At 44.4% G+C, this 22859-nt stretch overlaps 1 protein-coding gene across 1 annotated transcript; it reads left to right on the forward strand.

Moving 5' to 3' along the window:
- The first annotated feature begins 33 nt into the window (after positions 1-33).
- ACO2 (aconitase 2) lies at positions 34-22131 on the forward strand. Its single transcript, XM_063154624.1, has 18 exons — positions 34-167; positions 5745-5887; positions 6929-7187; positions 9331-9423; positions 11353-11511; positions 11708-11858; positions 13066-13170; positions 13433-13524; positions 13806-13911; positions 14998-15155; positions 16198-16271; positions 16933-17044; positions 17221-17343; positions 17546-17701; positions 19638-19829; positions 20664-20796; positions 21107-21228; positions 21633-22131. Exons 1-18 carry the CDS (start codon positions 132-134, stop codon positions 21768-21770), a joined length of 2352 nt encoding a protein of 783 aa, XP_063010694.1. The 5' UTR covers positions 34-131; the 3' UTR covers positions 21771-22131.
- Positions 22132-22859: the final 728 nt, after the last annotated feature.

Here is a 22859-nt window from a genome sequence, read left to right on the forward strand (position 1 = left end):
CAGGACCCTCTCCTGTCGCGGGTGTCTCCCTGCCAGGACCCGCGCGGCCACGCCTCCGCGCGCGCGCCGGAGATGTCAAAGGGGCCGCGTGACGCCATCGCGGCGCGACTCCATCTTTGTCAGTGAACAAAATGGCGCCGTACTGCGTGCTGGCGGCTCGGCTGAGGGTGAGCGGCGGCGGCGGGCGGGGCGGGCAGCGGGCGGGACGGGCGGCGGGGATTGCGGCAGGGACGGGATCGCTGCCCGCTGGGCGGCCACGAGGGCGGCCGCTCGCCCGCAGCCTCGGGGTCGGGCCGTCCCCGCCTCCGCGTGTAGGTCAGCGTGTCCCCGCTGCGGCCCCACGCCCTGTTTCCATGGCGATGGTGGGGCGGCCGCGGCTTTGGCGGCGGCGGCGTGGCCGCTGCTCGGTCCCTAGGGCAGGACGTCTCCCGCCACCGGGCCCGGCCGGCCGTCAAGGTGAGTGCAAGGTGAACGGGGCGGCGGGGACGCGGCCTGGCGCCGCCGCCTCCCCCGTGTGCCCGGGCCCCGCTGCGGTGGGCTGGAGGCGCTGTCAGAGCCCCGGGCCTAACAGGGCACAGAGCCCGAGGGCGCGGGGCCGAACGGTGAATAAAAGGTCTTTCCCCGGGGCAGGCATTTTTCTTTCCCTCGTCTTTTATTACTTCTCCTTACGGGCATGCGGCAGCACAAGGTGACTCCTTGTTGTGTGAGTGAGCTGTCCTTTGGCTGCTTTGCTTCCAAAATCCTCCTTTTAGTACAAACAGAGGCCTCTGGGTGACAAAGGTCCCAGTCTCTCTGTGTGGGGAACTAGGACGGCTGAAGAAGCAGGCGGGTCAGACACAAAAATTACCTTTTTTCCCGGGGCTGTGATAAAGACTCTGGTAGTCTTGTCTGTCATGACCTCTAAAACTCACCTTCACCAGTAATGTGATCTTGTCACAGAGATTGCCTTCCTTAAGACTTGGTTATGTTTAGTGTCTACTCAGTAATAAAGTTTTCGTATCTTTTAAGGCCTATAAGGCAAATACCGGGTGCAATTTTCTGTTTAGGGCTGCTAAGGGATAAGGAAGCCTTTGCTCCCTTGTGATAAAGGCAGGGAGTGTAACTTCTCAGTTTGCCACTTGTGACCTTGGCCAATGTGTTCCCCTTGCTTAGGGAACTGAAGAATTTGGTTGGCTTTTAGTATTCTAAAAGTATTCTGTGAATCTTAATTCCAGTTTGGTAATTACTATCCTACTTCAGAGGTAGATGCTTTAGAAAAGTGTAGTAGCTTTTAAATTTAAATGAAAGTTACAGAACAGCACAATTTCAGTTAGGTTGGCATACTTGTTCTTACTTATTAAATAGTTTTCAGTTTGTACTTTGAACAGAAATGACTACTAATAAAATGAAGGCAAACCTTTTATTAGGGTAATGAGTTGGTTCTTGTTTTATGCTGTGACACTGCATGAGAACAAGCAATCATTTGCTAAAATGAATATTGTATGATGCAAAACAAAGGCTGTGCTGGCACAGTCGACATGGGGAATTTAGCATTCCAGGAGGTTGTTGTCTATTATCAGGCAAGGGATACATATTTTTTCCCCCTGTGAAGGACTAAATCTGTGATGCTGATCACACATGCCTCTAGGTGATGTCTTTAGGAGCCAGGGGATTTTTGCCCCTGTGTAGCAGCCTAGAGATTAATGACTATGGGCATCATCTTGTCAATCACTGTGATAGTGCCAGCATTGAGCATGGCACACATTGCTGCTGTTGGTTCTGTGTGCCTCCCATCCTGGAACTGTTTTGGAGCTGGAGCTGCAGAGAAAGCTTGCCTCTGAGGGAAATAAATTGGAATTAACCTGATTTGGACTGACTGTCCTATTTAAAGTTCTAATAGTCTCAAAGGGTCAAGATCTCTTTTCTGCCTACCTGAAATGATGCCTTTAGTAGCATTCCATTTTTCAAGCCACATTGACTGAGAGGGAGGACTGTAAAGCTCTAAACTGCCTGAAATATCAGGTTTATTGAAGGCATTGTGGGTAAGTACCAAAATTATGCGTGGGCAGTTTTGTGCATCAGGGCTAAACTGATCTTCAGAACCATAATTGTGGTTGCTCTTTTGAGGTGGGTCTAGAAAATGAGCCTGCATTTACAATTTGATTATACCATGCTGCCTTTTTTTTTTTTTTTTTTTTTTCTTTAGGCTGAATCATGGTGAATGTTGGAATCTTGGCCGGTGTTCTTAGATCAGGGAAAATGAGGAAAGATGGTATTTTGGGTTTCAGCTGGGATTTCTAGGACAGATTTCCCAGATAGAAGTTCACATAACAGTTGCTATTTTTTTGAACATGAGCTTTTCTCACTGGGCTCATTGTGCCTTACCGGCTGCCAAAATGAAGTTATTTTCTGAATTCAGACTCCCCTTGCACCTGGAACATTCACTGTAGTGAGCTAAATGCATGATAGCTACCTTAAAATTTGTAAAGAGCAGTGTTAGCTTCCTTACAGAGATTTCAGAAATAGTGACCCATTTATTTAATTTGCTTTCTTCTGTCTTTAAGGGAAGCTTTTCACTTCATGAAACACCATTAGGCTTAGGAGCCCTGTAATGATTATTGCCATTCCTTTTACTGGACACTGCAAACTGGAATAAGGGATTCAGTGCCAGGTGAGAGGACGTCACTGGGCAGCTGTTTGGCCAGCCTGGAAATAAGCAGTTCCTGGATAAAAGGGAAAATTTATAAATTTATAGATCTCCTATTTCCCTTGGCTCTTGGGCTCGAGGCACTTCTCAGCGCTGACTAAAAAAACACAATGGAAGCCCCCACAAATTACCAGTACATTCCTTCTCAGAGAAGAGTGAGAGGGAATCAAACTGGGAACTGTCAGGCTTGTGACTTTTCCTTCATGTTGCAGTTCTCCCACCCTGTTTCTGAGGATGCAGTAGGAGAAGGGCAGGCATGGAGAATAGACAGGTGTGATGAGAGATATAGTGTAGATTCTTTGTGAGGAGAGTTCAGACTTTAGAACCAGGCAGTTTATACTGGTTGCTTGGTGGTGGGTGGTGGTGGAGCCTTAAACTTGCTGGGTGCCAACGTGAGCAGAACCATATTGAGTCAAATGAGTTCCCAGCAGAAATACAGGATTAGGTTTATATCCTGGTAAAATGAAGATGGCACTTTTTAAATAGGTGCCTTTTAAAATTCTTATGTAGAGAAAAATGCTTGTCTAGTCTGCTGAAGCTGATTGGTTTAGGCAGTTATTTTCCCTGGTTCATATTGGCCATTACAGAAACTGACCTTCACTTTTCCAGACTTCTCCAAGTCCAGACAGAATCCTTCACCTTAAACACTCTTCCTGCTTTTGATGGTCTGAAGCTGTGGTCAGCAGGATTCAACTACTTTGTATTGCTGATCTTGATTACCAGCTGAACACTGACATAGTATTAGAAAAAATGTTACATTTCCTTGTACCATTCCATGAAGTGAAAAGACCCATAGACATGTATGTTCAAACAGAAAAGATTTTACCTGAATTTTGTTTGAAAAGTTTTGTTGTACCTCTTTTTGGAGTGCCCTGCTTCAGATTTCTATTTTAATCAGCTTTGGTCCCAGGCAAGACTAAGATGCAATGAAGCCTGTGCTATTATTTTTATTTGCATATCTGTTCTTCTCTATGATGAATTAAGAAGAAATTATTGTGTTAAACCACACTACATTTCCTGGCCTGGGAAAGAGATTGTTTTTCCATGAACAGTGATTAAATAGCTCAGTGTTTTTTTTTCCAGCCACTCCAGCAGTTGGAGACTTTCACAAGACTGAATATCTTGTGAGGTAAAAAAAAAAAAAGGCTAGAACAAAGCAAACATAAAAGTTATGTGGCTACTAGGTAAAGAGCAGCTTTGCCTAGTTTGTATGTTAAACAATGAGAAGCTGGGTGGTGTTTGTATTGGTGTGGGTGGTTGTTGTAGGGGTTTTTTTTTTTTGTTTTTTGCTGGTGGAAGAAGGAAAGGTCTAAGTCTGACACCTGTGATAAGTTCTGGAAGTTCTAGGATTAAAGTGCAGCACAGTGAAATTTGATGACTGGGCTTCCCATGCACTCATGGAGGAGCAGTGCCCTCTTTGTACCACCAGGCTCCCTTCTCTCAGGTACTCTTTCAGAATGGTGGTGTATAGCTGCTGTAAGTCTTTCCTGCTTCTACCAAAAGCTCTCTCTATAATGGCTGAGGATAGCTTGGTGAAAATGCAAACTGCACCCTTCTTGCTAGTGTGCTGAGTAGTGTGATTTTGCCTAGCTTTCCCCAAATTTTTGTTGCAAAAGATACTAAAAAGTGTTATCAAAAGGACAATAAAACAAGAGATTTTGATAAAAATTGGTGATGTCTCTTTTATTGTGATTATTTCAGGCAGTCTTTTCAATGCTGGTAACAAGAAAGTTGGAAACAATATTCACAGGGAAACATTAAAATGTTTGAACAGGTTTAAAGAATTAACTAGGCTTTTTTTGACAGTGGTAAAAATAACCCCAGTGGTAGGTACAATGATTGTGTTTTGAACAAGGAATATTTACAATCACACATGCAAAAGGGGTGTTTAGTGTAACACTGCTACATTTATTAACCTGTACTTATCAAAACTTCATAACCCTGAAATAGCGGATGAATAGAAAAAGCGGGATTGAGATTAAGGTATAATGCTGGAGGAGGAAGAGTTCTGAACTCTTTTCTTCAGTCTGTTTCCAAACTTCTGATGCTGATGAGTGAGACTTTGAAAGCATGTAAGAAATGTGTGTGCCAAATCCTTGGAAGTTTTTCTGGAGGCCGCTGTCTGACTCAATTTTCAAAGCTGCGTGAGAGCTTTTAGCCCTGGGCACTGACCCGTCTCTTTCAGGTCAGGTGCTGTAAAGGTGCCTCGCCATAGCCTGCCCTTCTCCTGTGTTCCAGGAAACTGTCTCACTGTGGAGGCTGCCAAGTAAATTTGTTTTTTTTTTTTTCCCCTGGCACTTTCTGCTGATGCATTCAGCTCATAGTATAGTTCACCTGTCATGCAGCTAACTCACCTGTAGGATAAGTGCAAAGTTTTTCAGAGGCAAAAGGTGAGGGTGCCTTTGTGAGAGCGAGGAAAAAGCACCAGCCAGGCTGGTGGAGCTGGTGAGTTTTTTCCACATCTTGCTTCTCCTGCTCTGTGTTACATTGTAGACCAGGCCTGTACACCAAAGTCTCCTTTGTAGATATTTAATACATTTTGTAGCAGTATGGGGGATCCTGCCCAGGAAACTTAGTATGTGATGGTGGAACAGGGGCGTGTCCAGGCTGGTGCTGTATCTCCTGCTAATGTCAATTTCAATGTCAACTCAATGCCAGGAAGCAAATACAAACCTAGAGATAGTTTGCTTTAGAAACAGCATTGGTTCTTCACCATGACCCTCATGTGTCAGGAGCATGGCAGACTGGTGCTTTCTTGAGAATTGGCTCATCATTGCCTGAAAGCGGATTTTTCATTTGAAAGCCTAAGGCTTCTGGTGCAACAAAGAAAAAGGTGGAATAATTTAGTAAATGCTACCTGTTCTGGGTACTTTAGCGTCTCTGGGTACTTGGACTGTTTAAGATAATACGGAGTATTGTATGATGAAATATATTTGGGTGCCTTTGTGTTCCTCAGTCTGTAAAATCCCAGTAACAAAAACTGAATAACATTTTTAATTGCTATGTTACAGAAATTCACTCTGCAGGGCTCCAGTTTTAATACTCTCCTTTTTTTCAGCATGCCTTGAACAGTGGGGTACGACGCTACCATGTTGCTCCTGTCCTGTGCCAGCGGGCCAAGGTGGCCATGAGCCACTTTGAACCTAATGAATACATCAACTATGAAAAACTGGAGAAGAACATCAACATTGTCCGTAAGAGGTAAGAGTGGAGAAGGGAAGAAGGGAGGGGTCAGGGTATTGAATTCAGTTCTGCAGTGACAGGAGAGGAAGAAAAAATTGTTGTGGGGCCCTGGCACAAGGAATGTTTACCAGGAAAAGCAGCACTGAACTGTGGCAGTTGTAAATATAGTGAAGCATGAGTTGTAGTGTCTCCTTATAGTGGTGGGGCACTGTGGGAAGGGTTGAAGGATGTGATGAAGCACTGCAACGTGCAGAGAAGCAGGCCAGTGCAGAGGAGGCGCTAGAAAGGTCTCCATCCTCTTTGTTTAATACCCTCGTTGAGGAGTCTTTACATTGGCCCTTTGCTTCTTTCTGGGGCAGCAGCGCGTGGCTCAGGGTTGTTACAGGCTAATGCTTCTTTGTGCTGTGTTCTGCTCTAGGTGTTAGGCATGGAACAAAGGGCTAGGAATTCATAGCCTGTGTAAACATAGTGACCTTAATCTGCTGATAGAGGCTTGTGTGCCTGCTAATTTGTCATTCCTGCTCCACTTACTGTGGCAATGGTTTGTATGACTTGTCCTTCAGTCTTTGTGTCCTTTGTTAAATGTGGTAGTTCTCATTTCAAGTTGTTGTGTTGATTTAGTTACTTCTCAGAAGATCTTGCTACATACATAAATAGATTCCTCAGCTGATACAGTTGCAGAATGAAAGGTCTGAGGTCATGAAGCTCCACTTAGTTGTATTTGCTGTGGGATCTGATATTTATGAATTGAGTCTGACCTCTGTCTCACCTCTACATTTGCTGTCTTGAAGTGAGCAGTCAGTGTTTCTTTTACAGTATAGGAAGATTAGAAAAGAAAGCATAAAATGACATCAATTTATATGTTTTTGAACTTTATGAACTGAACCCTTGTTTAACCATGTGCCAGTTGATATTTTAGTGCTGTAAGAAGAGCATGGAGGTTTCTCTGTGCTAATAGGTCTTAACAGTCTGAGCAATAGAGGGAAGCATTCTGTTACATACCTAAAATGGCAAATGTTGAAGTACACAAGATGCAGATACTAAAATTATTCTCCGCAGGCTTGACCGCCCCCTGACCTTGTCTGAGAAGATTGTGTATGGACACCTGGATGACCCAGCAAAGCAGGAGATCGAGCGCGGCAAGACCTATCTGCGCTTACGGCCCGACCGCGTGGCCATGCAGGACGCCACAGCTCAGATGGCAATGCTCCAGTTCATCAGCAGCGGGCTGCCAAAGGTGGCTGTGCCTTCCACCATCCACTGTGATCACCTCATCGAGGCCCAGGCAGGCGGTGAAAAGGATCTTCAGAGAGCCAAGGTCACTATTGCAGAGGCGTAACTTCTGTCTGTTTGAAAATGTCCTTCCAGTTGAAGGATGAGCTTATTTTAAATTTTTTTCCCATAAGGACAGCCAGGAATCAGATATGGTAACAGTGCCTGTGGTGGTCAGCTCTGTAGGTCAGATGCAATGAAGAAACAGACTAAATGGATTTTTGGGAGTTTTTAATCTCAGATTCATCCATTACATGGTTTAAAGGACCATGAATGTGGGAAAAGCTAGTCTTAAGTTGTTAGTGATGGAAGCCTAGATCATGTGTGTTCTAGAGAAGATATTTCAGCTAAAGAAGAGAAAAAATGATTTCCAAGGGAAAAAAAGGAAGTCAGATTACTCTATGTTGCAGTATGGCAGTATGAAAAACCTAATGCACATATGCCTGCATTGCACTGGTCCTCCGCTGTGAGGGGGAGGCAAGTAGTTACTTTCCCAAACCATTTGCTACTGATTATCTGAAGAGCAATAACTGAATCATGTGCAGCTTTCATGGCTCATGAGTATAGTATAAAAGTGTGTAAAAGTATGTAGGATGTTGGGTTTTATGTGGGAATTTCAAAGTGTTGCTATGTGGGAAGTTCAAAGTGCTGATACAGTGCCATTTTAAAATTTTCTGCTCAACTGTTTTACTGCTTATTCCTCCCCAAATGAGTTTCTGTAATCTATAGACACATTTATCTCTGACCAACATACTACAATGCATCTGCCAAGGAAATCTTGTTACTCCAAGTGGCTTAGCCAAAGTCCACTGTCAGAGCCAGGAGGAATTGCACCTGGAATGTTGATACCAGAATTTACCAACAGTAAACAGGAGTCAGCTGCATTTTGAGATTTTAGTCCATATCCTCACACAGCACTTGTGGTGTTGAAGTATCTGCTTTTGGCTTTCTTCAGTGGGCCACAGTAAAGCAACTTGCACCACTCAGGAGTGACTTGGGGAGTTCTTGCTCTGCTTGTCTCAGTCCTAAGTTGTGCAATTAACAGTTTGAGACTTAACTAAATCAGACAATTTCTTTTCTCCTGTTCACCTCCTGTTTTCCCCTATTCCTGCACTTATTCTCCATAGTGCAATTATATTTGCTGCAGCCCTGAATTGAGCTGAGTCCCTTCTTTGCCATCCACTCTGAGCAAAGCAAGTAAAGGTCCTGCCTTCTTCTGACTGGCTTCTGCTGCTGCCAGCTGGCACACAATGAATGCTGGCAGGCCAGAGGGTGGTTTGGGTTTACTGGGGGAGGGATGCACAAACAGAGTGGAGTGACCCAACTCCCAGTGGAAAACAAGGCTTAAAGAGCTGCTGCAGCCTCTTGGGAAACTTCAGCAAATGTGTGCTGAGACAATTCATCAATTATCTCGTTTCCCCTTTCCCTTTATTCTGAAGCTTAGCTGCATGAGAACAGTCTTTAAGAAATTCTCTACTTCTAGTGCTTATCTTATCTACTCCAGCACTCTTCTGCCAAGAACTGTTAGGATATAATAGTGTCATACTTCCTTGGCAACCATGGTTTTTCTCACAAGCCAATTTCACGGTGTGACGTCCACCAACAATGGTGACAGTGCAGCAAGAAGGACAGCATTGTGTGAGTCTTAAAGAGGGGACTTGCTAGAATGACAAATGACACTCACCAACTCCCCTGGCAGTGAACACTTCCAGTTCCATTTCTTAATCTGTAAAAATAAAGCCAGAATATTTATCTAAGGGATTTGAAATGTCTCCAAAGCATCTGTATAGGAAAAAGAGCACCCGGTAGAGAAGGAAGGAGGGGCTAGAATGAGTGAGGGAAACAGGTTAAAAAAACCCCCTGAGAATAGGGAAAGTGAGCACAGCATTTTAAAATGTCTTATTGGCAGGGTTTTCCTTAAATTGTGCTGTTTGGAATTAGAAACTAAAAAACTTTTAGTAGAGCTACAAGTGGGATGCAATTAAATGGTCTGTTACAGCTGTCTGTCAAACAGTCTTAATCTTAACCTGTTGATTTTAAAAATTATGTGCAACTCCTTCCAGCTGCTCCTGAACTAGGAAGCAAACTACAGGCAGGCATGTGAAAGAAAGGAATGTGTTTGAACAAACTTTTGCTGTATGGAAGAACAAAATGGGGTACTAATGCTCTGTGCTTCCCTATGTGAATAGGACATAAACCAGGAGGTGTACAACTTTCTGTCAACGGCTGGTGCCAAGTATGGAGTGGGATTCTGGAAACCTGGGTCAGGAATCATTCACCAGGTAAAGTGTGTGTGTGTTTGCAGTCTTTGAACATGAGTGGGTCTTTCACCTTAGGGTGGAGAGAGAGCTCAAGTGCAAATCTTCAGAGAATTTCACTGGTTTAGGGAAACAACTTGCTTTGCTCGAGGCAGGCGAGGTTTCTTACTTGCTGTCTCAGTTATCTTGACCACAGTGGAGTTTTTTTAAAGGTTATTTTGGTCAAACTGTAACCTGATGTATCATTAGGTAGTGCCAACAGCATGCCATGTGAATTACAGAAGCTTGAAATACCTTAACTGCTTGTGGGCTGGCTCCTCCTAGTACAATTGAGACTGTAAGGTGAGGCCATGAAGCTGGCTACATAGGGTTAATGTGAATTGCTTTTGGTGGTAAGGAAAGCAGCCTTGGGAACATACTTTTTTTTAGGATTATTATGTATGCATTTAGTTCTGTAAAACCCAGAAGAGTATATGAGGACACAACAGAGCAGCATACTTCAAGTACTCAGGAGTGGCAACACATAAGGAGTTGCTAGGTGAATTTGAATAAAATGCAAAACAGTTTCCAAGTCTGAGATTCTCTTGTTATTACACTTGGATCTAAAAAAGAATGTGACAGTCCTGAAATAATTTACCACTTGATGAGGCTTTTTGTTTTTTTAAAGCAAACACCTCTGTCAGGATGTCCCTAACTTGCTTGCAGTTGGTTTGCTTTGAGGGTCCAGTAGTCATTTTTCATTGTTCCTCTGAGTCTCAGGCAGCAAAAGTTGAAGAGCAGCATGAAGCAAAAGGAGGGGAGAGGAGAATGGATGTCTGGTAAGCCTCCTGTCAGCAGGGAACTTGTGACCAGGTGCAGTCAAGAGCTCTCTGCTATGTTTTCCTAGCTACAAAATGAGTTACTAAGGTTACCTTTACTTAATGTGACGCAATGGATGAACTCTTCAAAAGGTTATGGGAACACCTCGGGTCATTTGTGTTCCAAAGCCACTCGTAACATCTGTCATGTGGCAGCATAGCTCTGTGCTGAGGTTACCAGTCTTCTTGTGGCTGACTTTCTCTGGCTGGAGGAAACTGGTCCTGTTGTGTAGCTTCAGGTACAACTGTGCCAAAGTGAGGCCTTGAGAGCGACTCTTCTCACACAAATAGGTTGATATGGCTACAAGAATATAAAGCTGAAAGTTCTGAAAGCAAAGCCTTGGTCTTTTTGGTAAAGGACTGCCTTAGTTCTGTTCAAGCTGTTCTGTGATGCATGTGCTGTGAGTTCTGTGCTTCCCAGAAAGGCTGTTCCTAGTGCTGGTGTGGCACATATGCAGTGAGAAGTTCATTAGCTTGAGTTCTCTTGAGTGTTGCTACCACAGAAATCTCATTTTTTCATTGTGAATGATTGTGTGGTTTTGTTGATAGTTGAAAAGTCTTTCATGGAACTGGTAGCATCAGTAAGGGAAGGGCAGTGTCTTGGTGAGAAGTTCCTCTATGTAATTGAGTTTTGGCTGGCAGCATGGATTGGAGGAGCCTGTTGGTATTCTACTGCTATGGAGCACAAAGGCTATGGGAGGATTAGTCCATTGGATCAGTGAACTGACTTTCTCAGCTGTTAACAAGGGTATGGAGATTATGGAACAGACTCTTGAGGCTTAACAAAGGTGGCACCTTAGCAAAAGCCTAAACTGGAAGGAAAAAGAGGAGATCGTTTTCTAATTTTTTTATTATCCTGCGATGAGCAAGGATCCTGGGGCTGAGACTTGGTACCTTGTTTTGTCATTACGTCTTCTACAAGGAGTTTGAAACAAAAGAGATCAAAATTTCCAATCCAGCCCAAATTCAGTTATTTTCTTGCTATTGAAATCTGCAAATACAAACTGATCTAAACTCTTGTTTTTGTTTTCTTTCTGTTGTCTTCCCCCTTCTTTCCCACAAAACAAGCAAGCAAACAATCCATTTTTATTTTCAGATCATTCTGGAGAACTACTCCTACCCCGGGGTTCTGCTCATCGGCACAGACTCTCACACCCCCAACGGAGGTGGCCTGGGCGGAATCTGCATTGGTGTGGGTGGAGCTGATGCTGTGGATGTCATGGCAGGAATCCCTTGGGAGCTCAAATGCCCAAAGGTAGGGGCAGAAGGAATATGAAGCTTTGATGCCAAGGGTGAGATGCATGATGTGTAAGGAGCATTGATTTTCAAGCACTGTGTATATAAGTGTGACAAGAATATACCCCACAGCAGAACTGTGGGGTATATTGTACTGTTACCTTTCTGACAGGAAGTGATGCCAGTATTTTTTTTCCCTCGTTGGTGTTGCTCAGGTTATTGGTGTAAAGCTGACTGGCAAGCTCTCAGGCTGGACTTCTCCTAAAGATGTGATCCTGAAAGTGGCTGGCATCCTCACTGTCAAGGGTGGAACAGGCGCCATCATTGAATACCATGGGCCGGGTGTGGATTCAATCTCCTGCACAGGTAAGTCAACACAGATATCTTATCTGAGTGGATTATTGGTCGAGCTGGGTGTTGAGTTATCTGTGGAGGCTGGGAAGGGAACCAAACAAGAAGTACCAAATGTTTTCCCTTAGCCTGGCCCAGCAGTTTGTACATGGCGAACTGAAAGAGTGGTGTAACAAGATAGCACTCCCTCTCAGTGACCTCTCTCCAGTAAATCTTCTTGTGATTTTGAGAACATGGAATGGTTAATTGTGAAGAATCCTGTAAGATGGTGTGTGAGGATAAGAATAAGGGTGGATGTATTCCAGTGTAAACTTAGAGGGTGGAGATGTCAGCAATAAATGAATGTTGTATTCATTTCAGCCTAAAATAGGCTGTGAATAGAAAAAAGAACCAGCTTAATGGGAATATATGTGTGACAGCTGCTAAACAAAGAGCAGAGGTTCTGAGACCAGAAGGCAGTTTGTATCACACAGTTTATACTAGCTAACTGTGGATCTTGGGTGCTGAATTTGAACTAGCAAAAATTGTAGTTCTCTGTAATATCCTAGTTAGGACTAAGTTACAAGAAATGCCTTCCTTCAGCTTGATGTGCAGCCTTCAAGCTGGACTTCCATCAGTTTGCATGACTTGGCTACAACTTAGAATACTTGGTTTACAAACTGAGAGCAATTTGGGATTTTTCTTCTATGAAATCAGAGGAATTTTATATCTGCTTCTAGCTTGTTAAATGTAAAACAGGAGCTTCTACAGCTTCATTGCTGTGTGCTTGAAAGGGATGTGCTGTGTTCTGTCACTGGAAGCATTTTATTCAGTCCATTAAATTTCTCACACATGTCTGGCTCCTCCAGTGAAAACAAATGAGATGGTGGGAGGGACAGGACACTCATTGAAGGTAGCAGAGACACTGCTCACTGCTGTAAATTATTTGATGCTCGGTGCAAACAGGAGTTCCTTGTTATATCAGTATCTGCATGTATCAGTGTAATTTTTGGCTCATTCCTTCCACAAGAGTCTGGTCACATGCACTGTATTGATCAGAAGCATAGGGGGCTGACCCAGCCATTATATTGTCAGTGTCCTCTCAGCTTTGGCTTTAGGTTTCTGTGGCTGATGCCCTGATTTCTTCTAGCTTTGCTGTCTTTTGCATATACTGACTTTTGGAGAATTGAGTGGCCTTGGACTTTCTCATTTGACCCCATGGTCTCTTCTCCCACTTCTCTAGGAATGGCAACAATCTGCAATATGGGGGCTGAAATTGGAGCTACCACGTCGGTCTTCCCTTACAATGAACGCATGAAGAAATACTTGGGCAAGACTGGGAGAGCTGGTAAGAGGATTTAGGAGTTGAAGTGGGTAGAAGTATGGGTTTCATGTGAAGGTGTATTCTGGGAGCAGTATTCTCCTACAGTGTTGTCTGATGAGATTTTTGACCTTGTGTGGTCCTGTAGTTCATCTGCTACAAGCAGGGAGTCTGTAGATGAAGAGGCTGGGGAATTACACAGTTGACCCCCCTGTGTTTAGTTTTCTAGACTTCTTTTTCTCCCTCATATTTGCTACACTTTTCAGATCTTCTTTCTTTCTTATTCCAGATATAGCTGCACTAGCAGATGAATTCAAGCAACACTTGGTACCAGATTCTGGTTGTCACTATGACCAGGTGATAGAAATCAACCTCAGTGAGGTAAGACTTCATTTCTTCTTTCCATTTTGAATGCTGTGATGTGACTGCTTTGTGTGACTGAAGACCAAGCTGGGAGTTTGATGCAACACCCCTGGTGCTGTGCTAGAACGTGTGAAATACATTCAGGTCTGCTTTACCTACAGCTTGTGCTCCAGTTTTCATGTAGGAGAATCTTAGTTAAACAACTACCAGATAGAGCTGTGAAAGGAATTGATTTGCTGCTGTGTTTTGGGGTTATTCTTTGCTGCTGTGATTTCTGACTTTGTCACTGTTTCTTAAAGCTGAAACCGCATATCAATGGACCTTTCACACCAGACCTGGCGCACCCTGTGTCAGATATTGGTGCTGTGGCAGAAAAGGAGGGCTGGCCTGTTGATATCAGAGTTGGTGGGTAGCATTTGCTCTTTCCTCTGCCTTTGTACTTGTGGCATAAACATTGTTGTCTTGGGATAAGCTGTTGGTCTAATAGCTTGGGATCTGGTTTTTTCAGTGCTTCTGTATGTCCTTTGACTTTGGTGCAGTGTCATCTGTTCATGGCCATATATATTTTCTGGGAAAAGTAGTGACCACATGGGCCAAGTGTGTAGGATGAGATCCAGGATAGTAGGAGGGATTTTAATCTCAAGAGGTACACCAGGTTTCTTCCATTTTTGAAATGCTTGAATGTTTGGATTGACAGGAATGTTACCCATTGAAGATCATTTTTATTAAAAGTCTGTGGTATGGATTTACCTGTTGCAGAGAGTTGTCTGGAGCATGATTGTCAGCACTCCCAGCAGTTGACTGTTGAACTCTTGGGACCTAGTAAAGTTAGTGCTTGCTGTCCTAAAAAGCAGGCTTGTAAATTTATGTACTTGCTTTTGGGATGGTAGTTTGTGGGCTGACTTCTCAACTGTTGCTCATGGAGCAGAGGAAGGAATGAAAAGAATGGAAATACATTGTAAAGCCATGTCCCCTGTGGGAAGTGTTACAAATAGGATACAATTACAGTAGCTGTAACTGAGAGAATTTTTATTTTGCTGCTTAGCACCAGAATGCTGTCAGGATGGTACAGCATGTCCTTGTGTGGTCTTCATTCTATACTGAAGATGTTTTCTTTTTCCTCCATTTCTTGCCATCTTGATTTAAAGCTTTTTCTGTCTTTGTGGAACAATACCTCTCTTTGGTTATTTGCTTAACCAAAGTGCAAGTAGGTGACACTCAGGTCTTGTAAAACAGTAACCTAGTCAGATTAGACTAGTGACTGAGTAGTGTGTTCTGACTGTGCAACCTCCAGAGCTGGACAAGAGACTGCTTGTGACCACACTATATCACTGGGAGGCTTGGCAGTGTTGGTACCTGAAACCCTTTCAGTTTCCTTATCAACAGAAAAGGTGGTTATCCCTTGTTCATTCTTCTGGGAGACGGATCAGGGAGAATCTTCCAAGTACCAGGGCTGCAGTAACCACCCCCTGTTTCTGTCAAACACCATAGGCTTGATTGGCAGCTGCACCAACTCCAGCTATGAGGACATGGGACGCTCTGCAGCGGTGGCAAAACAGGCGCTTGCACATGGATTGAAGTGCAAATCCAAGTTCACCATCACACCAGGCTCAGAGCAGATCCGTGCCACCATTGAAAGGGACGGTTATGTGAGTATGGCTGCTCTTTGCACTTCCAAACAGAAAGGGTTAAATTCTTCAGGACAGTACTCAGGGGGCCAAGTTAACTAATGGAAACCTCCTGAACTTTGTCTTCACTTGTTGCTGGAGGTGCAATTACTGATGTAGCTGGTCTTGTGCTACTGTGCCTGTGGGTTCTGCCATCATATTGACAGTGTTTTGACCTGATATCTTTACTACCTGGGCATGTAAAAACAGGATTAGAACTGAACAAGGCTGAGGCAGTTGTCAGAAACTGGGGCCCTGAGGAGAGAAAAGTATAGCAAGGGATACCTCATGCTCCTAGGATAGATGGCCATGGCTGACAAAAGGCTGCAATCTACTTTTATCCCAACATATAAAGAGAGCATGCTCTTTTGTTGGAAGGTGGTTCCCAATTTAGACCAAATTTATGGCAGAATTCATACTGGCTTTAAAAGGAATGTGTCTGTTGAGGAACTGTTACCTACTTTCTGTGCATAAAATGTTGTTTTAATTAGCTTTACTATTTAGTAAATTTTAGATGCTGTCATAGTGTGAGGACCAAGTCTTTACATATGGATATGTCCAGCCAATGTTTGATGGCTCTTCTAACCAAGTCCTACCTTTCAAGTCATACCTTTCCTTACCAGCTGCCCCCTTCATTGAGTTGTTTGCTGAGTAGACTGAGCAGGCACACATACTTGCCTGCACTGTTGCCAGTTCTGTCCTTACATGGACAGCAAGTCTCTAGAATATTAATCAGACCAGGCACTGCACTTCAGTCAGATGTCTGTAAGTAGCTGGGTTGCTCCAGTTGAAGCAGGTTGAGAATGGGAACATCATGGCAAGTCATCCTGTGCTCTGCCCCAGTCTTAACTTACAGTCTTACTGCAGTCAAACCCCATGTATTTATAAAAGTGGCTCAAAACAAACAAGGAAGGGAATTTTCTTGGGCTCAGTGCTTCCTGTTAGTGTCTTCTTCCCCCAAAAGAGCAACCCCAGAAACTCATTCCAGGCATTCTATGGTAACAAAGTTGTTTTCTGCCCCCAGGCAAAAATCCTTCGAGAAGTTGGAGGGCTGGTTCTTGCTAATGCTTGTGGGCCATGCATCGGCCAGTGGGACAGGTAAAATGACAAATGGACCTCACTCCAGCTCTGTGTCTTTTAGCTTCCAGAATGCTCTGTGAAGCCTGATTTGATTGTAAATACAACACACTGGTAATTAAATGTTTAAAAACCAGCTAGCCATAGCTGTCTGGTATGTACTGGAGGAGGCAAAAAGAAGGACTATAGATTTATATTGAGCCTTTAGGGGAATAAAGCTGCAAAATGGACACACATTCTGGAGGCTTTTTGTAGAAGGCAAAGAATGGGGAAAAAGATTTGTTGTCTATGAGAGGGTGGACTGAAGTTTGTGTGGGCCTTTTAAAATAGGAAAAGTAAATTGGTCCAGCTTCAGTCATTGGAGTGGTAGGGCTGGGAGGCACATTTTTATGTTGCTTTATCACGGCTGACCATGGGATATCCAAAGACAATGTGCCTAGTTGATTATTGTTCAACAGTGAACAACATGGGCTGTGAAAACTACTGCAAGAATCAGTGTTTGACTTGGGTTTGCATTCATTCATTTTGGGTCTGTGCTTAAGGGGAGACAACATGTACAGGCACCAGCTCCTGTTTCTAAGAGAGTGATTGCTGCCTAAACCAAGCTGGGGGATTCTAGCAGTGAGACATCTAGAAACAATATTCCATTTGGATCTGATGAGAATGTTTGCTTCTTTCACAGGAAGGACATCAAGAAAGGAGAGAAAAATACAATAGTTACATCCTACAACCGGAATTTCACGGGTCGCAATGATGCCAATCCAGAGACTCACGCATTTGTGACTTCTCCAGAGGTAAGAAACAGCCAGAGGGGGGGCTGTGGAATAGTTCAGGGCACCTGCAGAAGAGGCCCAGTGTGCCTTATTTAGTAGCTTTTGGCTGGTGGCTTTGAGACTTAGATATAGGACTTCCAGGTGAAGTGATGGGAGGTAGAATATGCCTTTAAATTTGCCTTTTTTTTTCCTTTCAGATTGTCACAGCCCTGTCCATTGCTGGCACTCTAAAATTTAACCCTGAGACAGATTACCTGACAGGAGCAGATGGGAAGAAGTTTAAACTAGAGGCACCTGATGCAGATGAGCTGCCCAAACTGGTAACTGTTCTGTCTGGGGGCAGAGGGAGGGAAGACCTGACACTAGCAGTGTTTTATTTATACTGAGGGAACTTACAGGCAGTGACCTTTTTCTTGACACATGATGGTAGAGCCAGAGTGGGTACAGTTGGCTGTATTGGCTTGTTCTTCACATGCTGTGTGGGATGGCTGAGGCTGATGATTTTCCTTTTTCCTTTGGAAGGAGTTTGACCCAGGCCAGGACACCTACCAGTACCCTCCCAAGGATGGCAGCGGGCAGCGCGTAGATGTGAGCCCCACCAGCCAGCGGCTCCAGCTCCTTGAGCCCTTTGATAAGTGGGATGGCAAGGATCTAGAAGACATGCTGATCCTCATCAAGGTCAGGAACAAAGTGGGGGAGCATCAGCCATGACAGGTCTGCTTAAACAGGGGTTTGCACAGCAACTGCTAGAAGCTTTGGATGTGCCTTTGAGATGCCTGATTCCCTCCCCTACAACTATGTTGTTACAGAAAGGGAAGCAAGGCCTCTTCCTTTCTTCCAGGTGTTTCTTTCTGATATTTCTTTCTGTTATAACTCAGTGACTCTTCTCCTTTGGGCTAGTGGTTTGCTAATGCAAAAGCAGGCTTGGTATAGCATGTAATATGATCCTGTCCAAACCATGCAGTCTGCAGAATTTGTCCCAGTTACAACCTACAACAAAAAGGTGGATGGGTTCTTTAATTAGCATCTCTAATACTGACTGTTCTAAGATGTATTTTGTCTGAAATGAGGTCATTGGGAACTTCTCATCCATCAGTATGCATGTTCTCTTCCCACTTTATAGAAAGAGAAATTACTTCACACTTGTTAAACATTGCAATTTGATGTTTCAATGGAGACATGGGTTTCTCCTCACTGCCTGAGGTGAGTTAACAGATGGAAACTTCAGTTGATATGGTGAGAGGTTCTGAAATGCAATCCCTTATGAAGTGACCTTTGGGAACATTCCTGATTCTCAGTGACAGAGCTGGATGTACTCCCAAGGGCCATACTGCTGTGCAAAAGTTTTTGACACAGGCAATTCCTTTATAAGCACTTTAGAACTTACCAGTTGGAAGGCCATTATCTCTGGTTGGGAATTCTGTTCTTACAAGCTGAGAACACTTGTGTGCAGTTTGGAAACTTAGAGGGTAACACTTGGCATCTTGTTGAAGCTCCCCAGCAGGGAGGCTGGGCTGTAGCAGGAAGGGCTTAATTGCTTTTTGTACCTGAACAACCTACTGCTGAGGGAAGTGAGAACACAGCAGGAGATGTCATGGCTAAGCTAATTTTTGCAATTTACCCTTTGGAAAAGGGATGTTCTTACCCAATGCATGCAGAATGACCACTGTGTTCTGCTTTAGAGTGCCTTGTTTCTGTAACTGATGTGCTTTTCTGGGGTTTATGCCGTTAAAAAGAGATATGATGATCACATCATATCTCTTTTGAAAGGGACCACAGTGGGTCATCTGGTCCAACCTCCCTGCTCAAGCAGGGTCATCCCAGAGCATATGGCACAGGATTGTGTCCAGATGGTTCTTGAATATCTCTAATAAGGGAGACTCCACAGCCTTTCTGAGCAATCTGTTCCAATGTGGTCACTGCACAGTAAAAAAGTTCTTCCTCATGTTCAGGTGGAACTTCCTGTGCCTCAGTTTCTGCTCCATTGCTTCTTGTCCTATTGCTTGGCACCACTGAGCAGTCTCCACACTCTTGACTCCCTCCCTTCAGATACTTACAGATATTGTAAATGAAAGGTCCCCTCTCATTTGTCTCTGAACAGGAGATGATTCAGTCCCTTAATCACCTTTGTCGCCCTCCCCTGTACCTGCTCTAGGGGCTCCATGTCTCTCTTGCACTGGGGAGCCCAGAAATGAACACAGCACTCCAGAGGGCTAACTAGAGGGACAGGATCACTTACCTTGACCTGCTGGCAATGCTCTTCCTAATTCACCCCAGAATGCCATTGGCTTTCTTGGCCACATGGGCACACTGCTGGCTCATGGACTGCTTGTTGTCCACCAGGAACCCCAGGTCTTTCTCTGCAGAGCTGCTTCCCAGCAGCTTGTGCATGGAATTACTCTTTCTCAGGTGCAGGACCCTGAACTGGCCCTTGCTGAACTTCAGACAGTTCTCTGCCCGCCTCTCTAACCTGTTGAGATCTTTCTGAAGGGCTGCAGAGCCCTCTGGAGTATCGACCACTCCTCCCAGTTAATGCTTCACAGTTACAAGAGTTGAGGAAGGGTCAAGTACATTAGTCCTTCCTGAGACATTCTTCTCTTCTGCTACGCTTTAGGTCAAAGGGAAATGCACCACTGATCACATTTCTGCGGCCGGACCATGGCTCAAATTCCGTGGCCATCTGGACAACATCTCCAACAACCTGCTCATTGGCGCCATCAACATCGAGAACGGCAAAGCCAACTCTGTGCGCAACGCGCTAACCCAGGAGTTTGGCCCAGTCCCAGACACAGCCCGGTACTACAAGGTGAGACCTTCCCCTGACACGTCTATTTTAAGAGGATGTTTACACTTTGGGCAGTCTGTGCCAAATAGAAGGATCTCACCCTCCTGCTCTCAAGTAACAGCAGCTGTGAATTCATTCAGCATTGAGGCATTTTCTTGGTGCTTTCTTTAATGATTGCAGTTCCTGTAGGAGATTCTGTCCCTACCTGCTATGGGCAAGAGGGAGGAAGATCTCGTGACTCAGAGGGGACCAGAGATCATATACAAAAGAGGAAGAACACCTTTAGGCTTTGCACACCTTACAAGGCATGGGTGTCATCAGACTAACTAAATCTTGCCTTCTGGAATGCTTCACCTCTGACCAGTCTAATGTTTAAATAAATTATAGTCTTATCCCATTTATTCTTTAACACTAGGCTTCAAATCTCAAGAAATGTCCTTTTACCCTCTGGACAACTTGGCAGTTGTTTCGATTGGCTCTTTCAGTAGAGAGAAGTTAAAAATTTCCATCTCCCTTCCAGAAGCAGAGCAGAGGTCATGGCTTGTGCCAACACTGGTCTGGCATAGCATGGTGGAAGGAGAGGTGGCAGGAAAAGGAAGGGGAAAGTATTTGCTCTGGATCCCAAGAGCAATCCTCCTCAGCCCTTGTCAGCAAGGATGGCAGTGCATAACTACTGTGAAGCACTAAACTCCTTTATTTCTCTCCTTTCTCAGAACCCAAGGGAGTCTTCTGGGAGAAGGTGTCATAGCATAGCAATATCAGTGAAGTGCTGAAATTAGATGTGTGGGTGGGTATTTATTGCTAATTCCTCACTCGAGTGGCTGCACAAATGTAAATCTGTGTCTTTTGTCACAGAAAATGGGTATCAAATGGGCAGTTGTTGGGGATGAAAACTATGGTGAGGGATCAAGCCGGGAGCATGCAGCACTGGAGCCACGTCACTTGGGAGGAAGGGTCATCATCACCAAGAGCTTTGCCAGGATCCACGGTGAGTCAGGCTTCCCCTATGGTGTTTGTAAACAGGATGTGTTCAGTTTGAGTGGAAGTGGTGTTTATACCTTGTCCAGGGCTCAACACCTCCAGGCATGAACCCTCCCTGCTGACAGCTGGCAAGGTCCCTCCTGTCAGGACTCCTGTTACATACCTGGTTGGATATGCCACAAACAACGGATATGCTGATTTTGCTACAAAGATAGTAATCTAATCGTTGTTGGAATAGTAGTGTGAGCAGGCAGAAGGTAATCATGCTTCCCTGGAATGGGATGTTACAAGTGTGGTTGGTGGTTTGTTCTCCACAGAAACCAATCTGAAGAAGCAAGGTCTACTGCCTCTCACTTTTGCTGATCCAGCAGACTATAACAAGATTCATCCTGTGGATAAGCTGAGCATTGTGGGGTTGAAAGACTTTGCACCTGGAAAGGTAACTGTCTGGGTGTCTTGTCATGCACTTGGGGGCAGGGACATGCCACTGATGGGGATCAGTGGTGAGCTGTGTGCTCGTGAGGCAGCACTGGCACTGATGAGCAGTGCAGCCTGCCAGCCTGGTGAGACACAGTGGCTGGGACACACAGGGCGGGTCAGAACCAGTGGTGTTCTGAACAGTTAAGAGAAACCTTTGTACAGTACTCTGAATTCCTGGACCTGTTGACTTAAGCACAAGTGTTCCCTAGAAGGAACTGCAACCTTTTATTTTAAGATCCACCCTGAGGCTGGAATTTTCCCTTTTCAGCCCTTTAAAACCATGTAGAAATTTTCCTGCGAAAAGCTTCAGATAATCTTCTCCCTTGAAAGAGAAGGGAAAATAAAACTGTCTTGTTCCTTTAGCCTCTGAAATGCATCATCAAGCATCCCAATGGGAGCCAAGAAACAATCATGCTGAACCACACCTTCAATGAGTCGCAGATCGAGTGGTTTCAGGCTGGCAGTGCCCTGAACAGAATGAAGGAGCTGCAGCAGAAATGAAGCTAAGTGCGCACAATGCCCCAGTGCACTGGACTCGATTCAGCTTTGGCATTTTCATGAAAGTGCAATTCCATGCCTACTGTTGGAATAAATGTCTGATCAAATGTAACCATAGCTTCCTTTTTGTTATGGTACTTCCTCTTCACTGACACTATGAAAAGGGAGTGCAGCTAGGCTTACTTTTGTCTTTTAAATTCCCCGGCTTCCTTTTTCTATTTTGGCTGAATTTCAGTTCTCACACAGTTATTTATATTTGGAAATAACCAGCAAAGGTGGGTTTGTCTGCTCAGTTGGTTGTTTTCTGCCCATTCACTTTACTGATGGCTAAAGACTTAAAATGAAAATAAAGAATGTGACCATCTCTTCTGTCATGTGTTATTGTATTCATCATCCTAATCCCCCTCATTGTTTTTGGAGGGTGGGAAAGAACTTCTAAATCACTGCTATATGGAAAAAAACCCCAAATTGAACAGTAACTCAGTGTAGTAAAAAAAAGAGCCCTCACAGCTGTCCTGGACTGTTCAGCTCTTGACATTAACCTACTGCAGGCTACCCTTGTGATTATGACCACCCTCCCCCCTACATTCCTGTCTACGGCAACACTGCCACTATTGCAGTGATGACAAATGTGAAAAGAACACCTGCTGTATCTGATTTCCCAGCACTGCACACTTAATGTCCTAAAGCACAACTTACAGCAGGAGATGGATGTTGAGGAGTCTCTCATGAGAACAGCACGCAAAACCACATCACTACCACTTCACTTACTCCTAGGAGCCCTGACCCTGTCCAAAAGGAGCTGAGCAAAACCACCACCTGGAGTAGCTGGACTTCTTCCCCTTGCCCTGGCACTACCCAGAACAGCCTGTGTGGAAGCTGCTCACTTGTTTCACCCAAATTTCCACCTATACAAACAGCTGGGGGGTTTCTGCAAACAGTTATTTCCATCACAGCTAGATGGATGCATGTGTGAGCACTGCTGCTCTGTAGGTGGCATTCAGTAAGCTTATTGTGTGCACAGATGGACCTCAGTTACTATGTGAACCTAAAGAATTCTAGGCTCCCTTTTAATTAGGGCATTGCACCAGG

The sequence above is a fragment of the Melospiza melodia genome, chromosome 4 (genome assembly GCF_035770615.1).
Source record: "Melospiza melodia melodia isolate bMelMel2 chromosome 4, bMelMel2.pri, whole genome shotgun sequence".
NCBI classification, from domain to species: Eukaryota; Metazoa; Chordata; class Aves; order Passeriformes; family Passerellidae; genus Melospiza; species Melospiza melodia.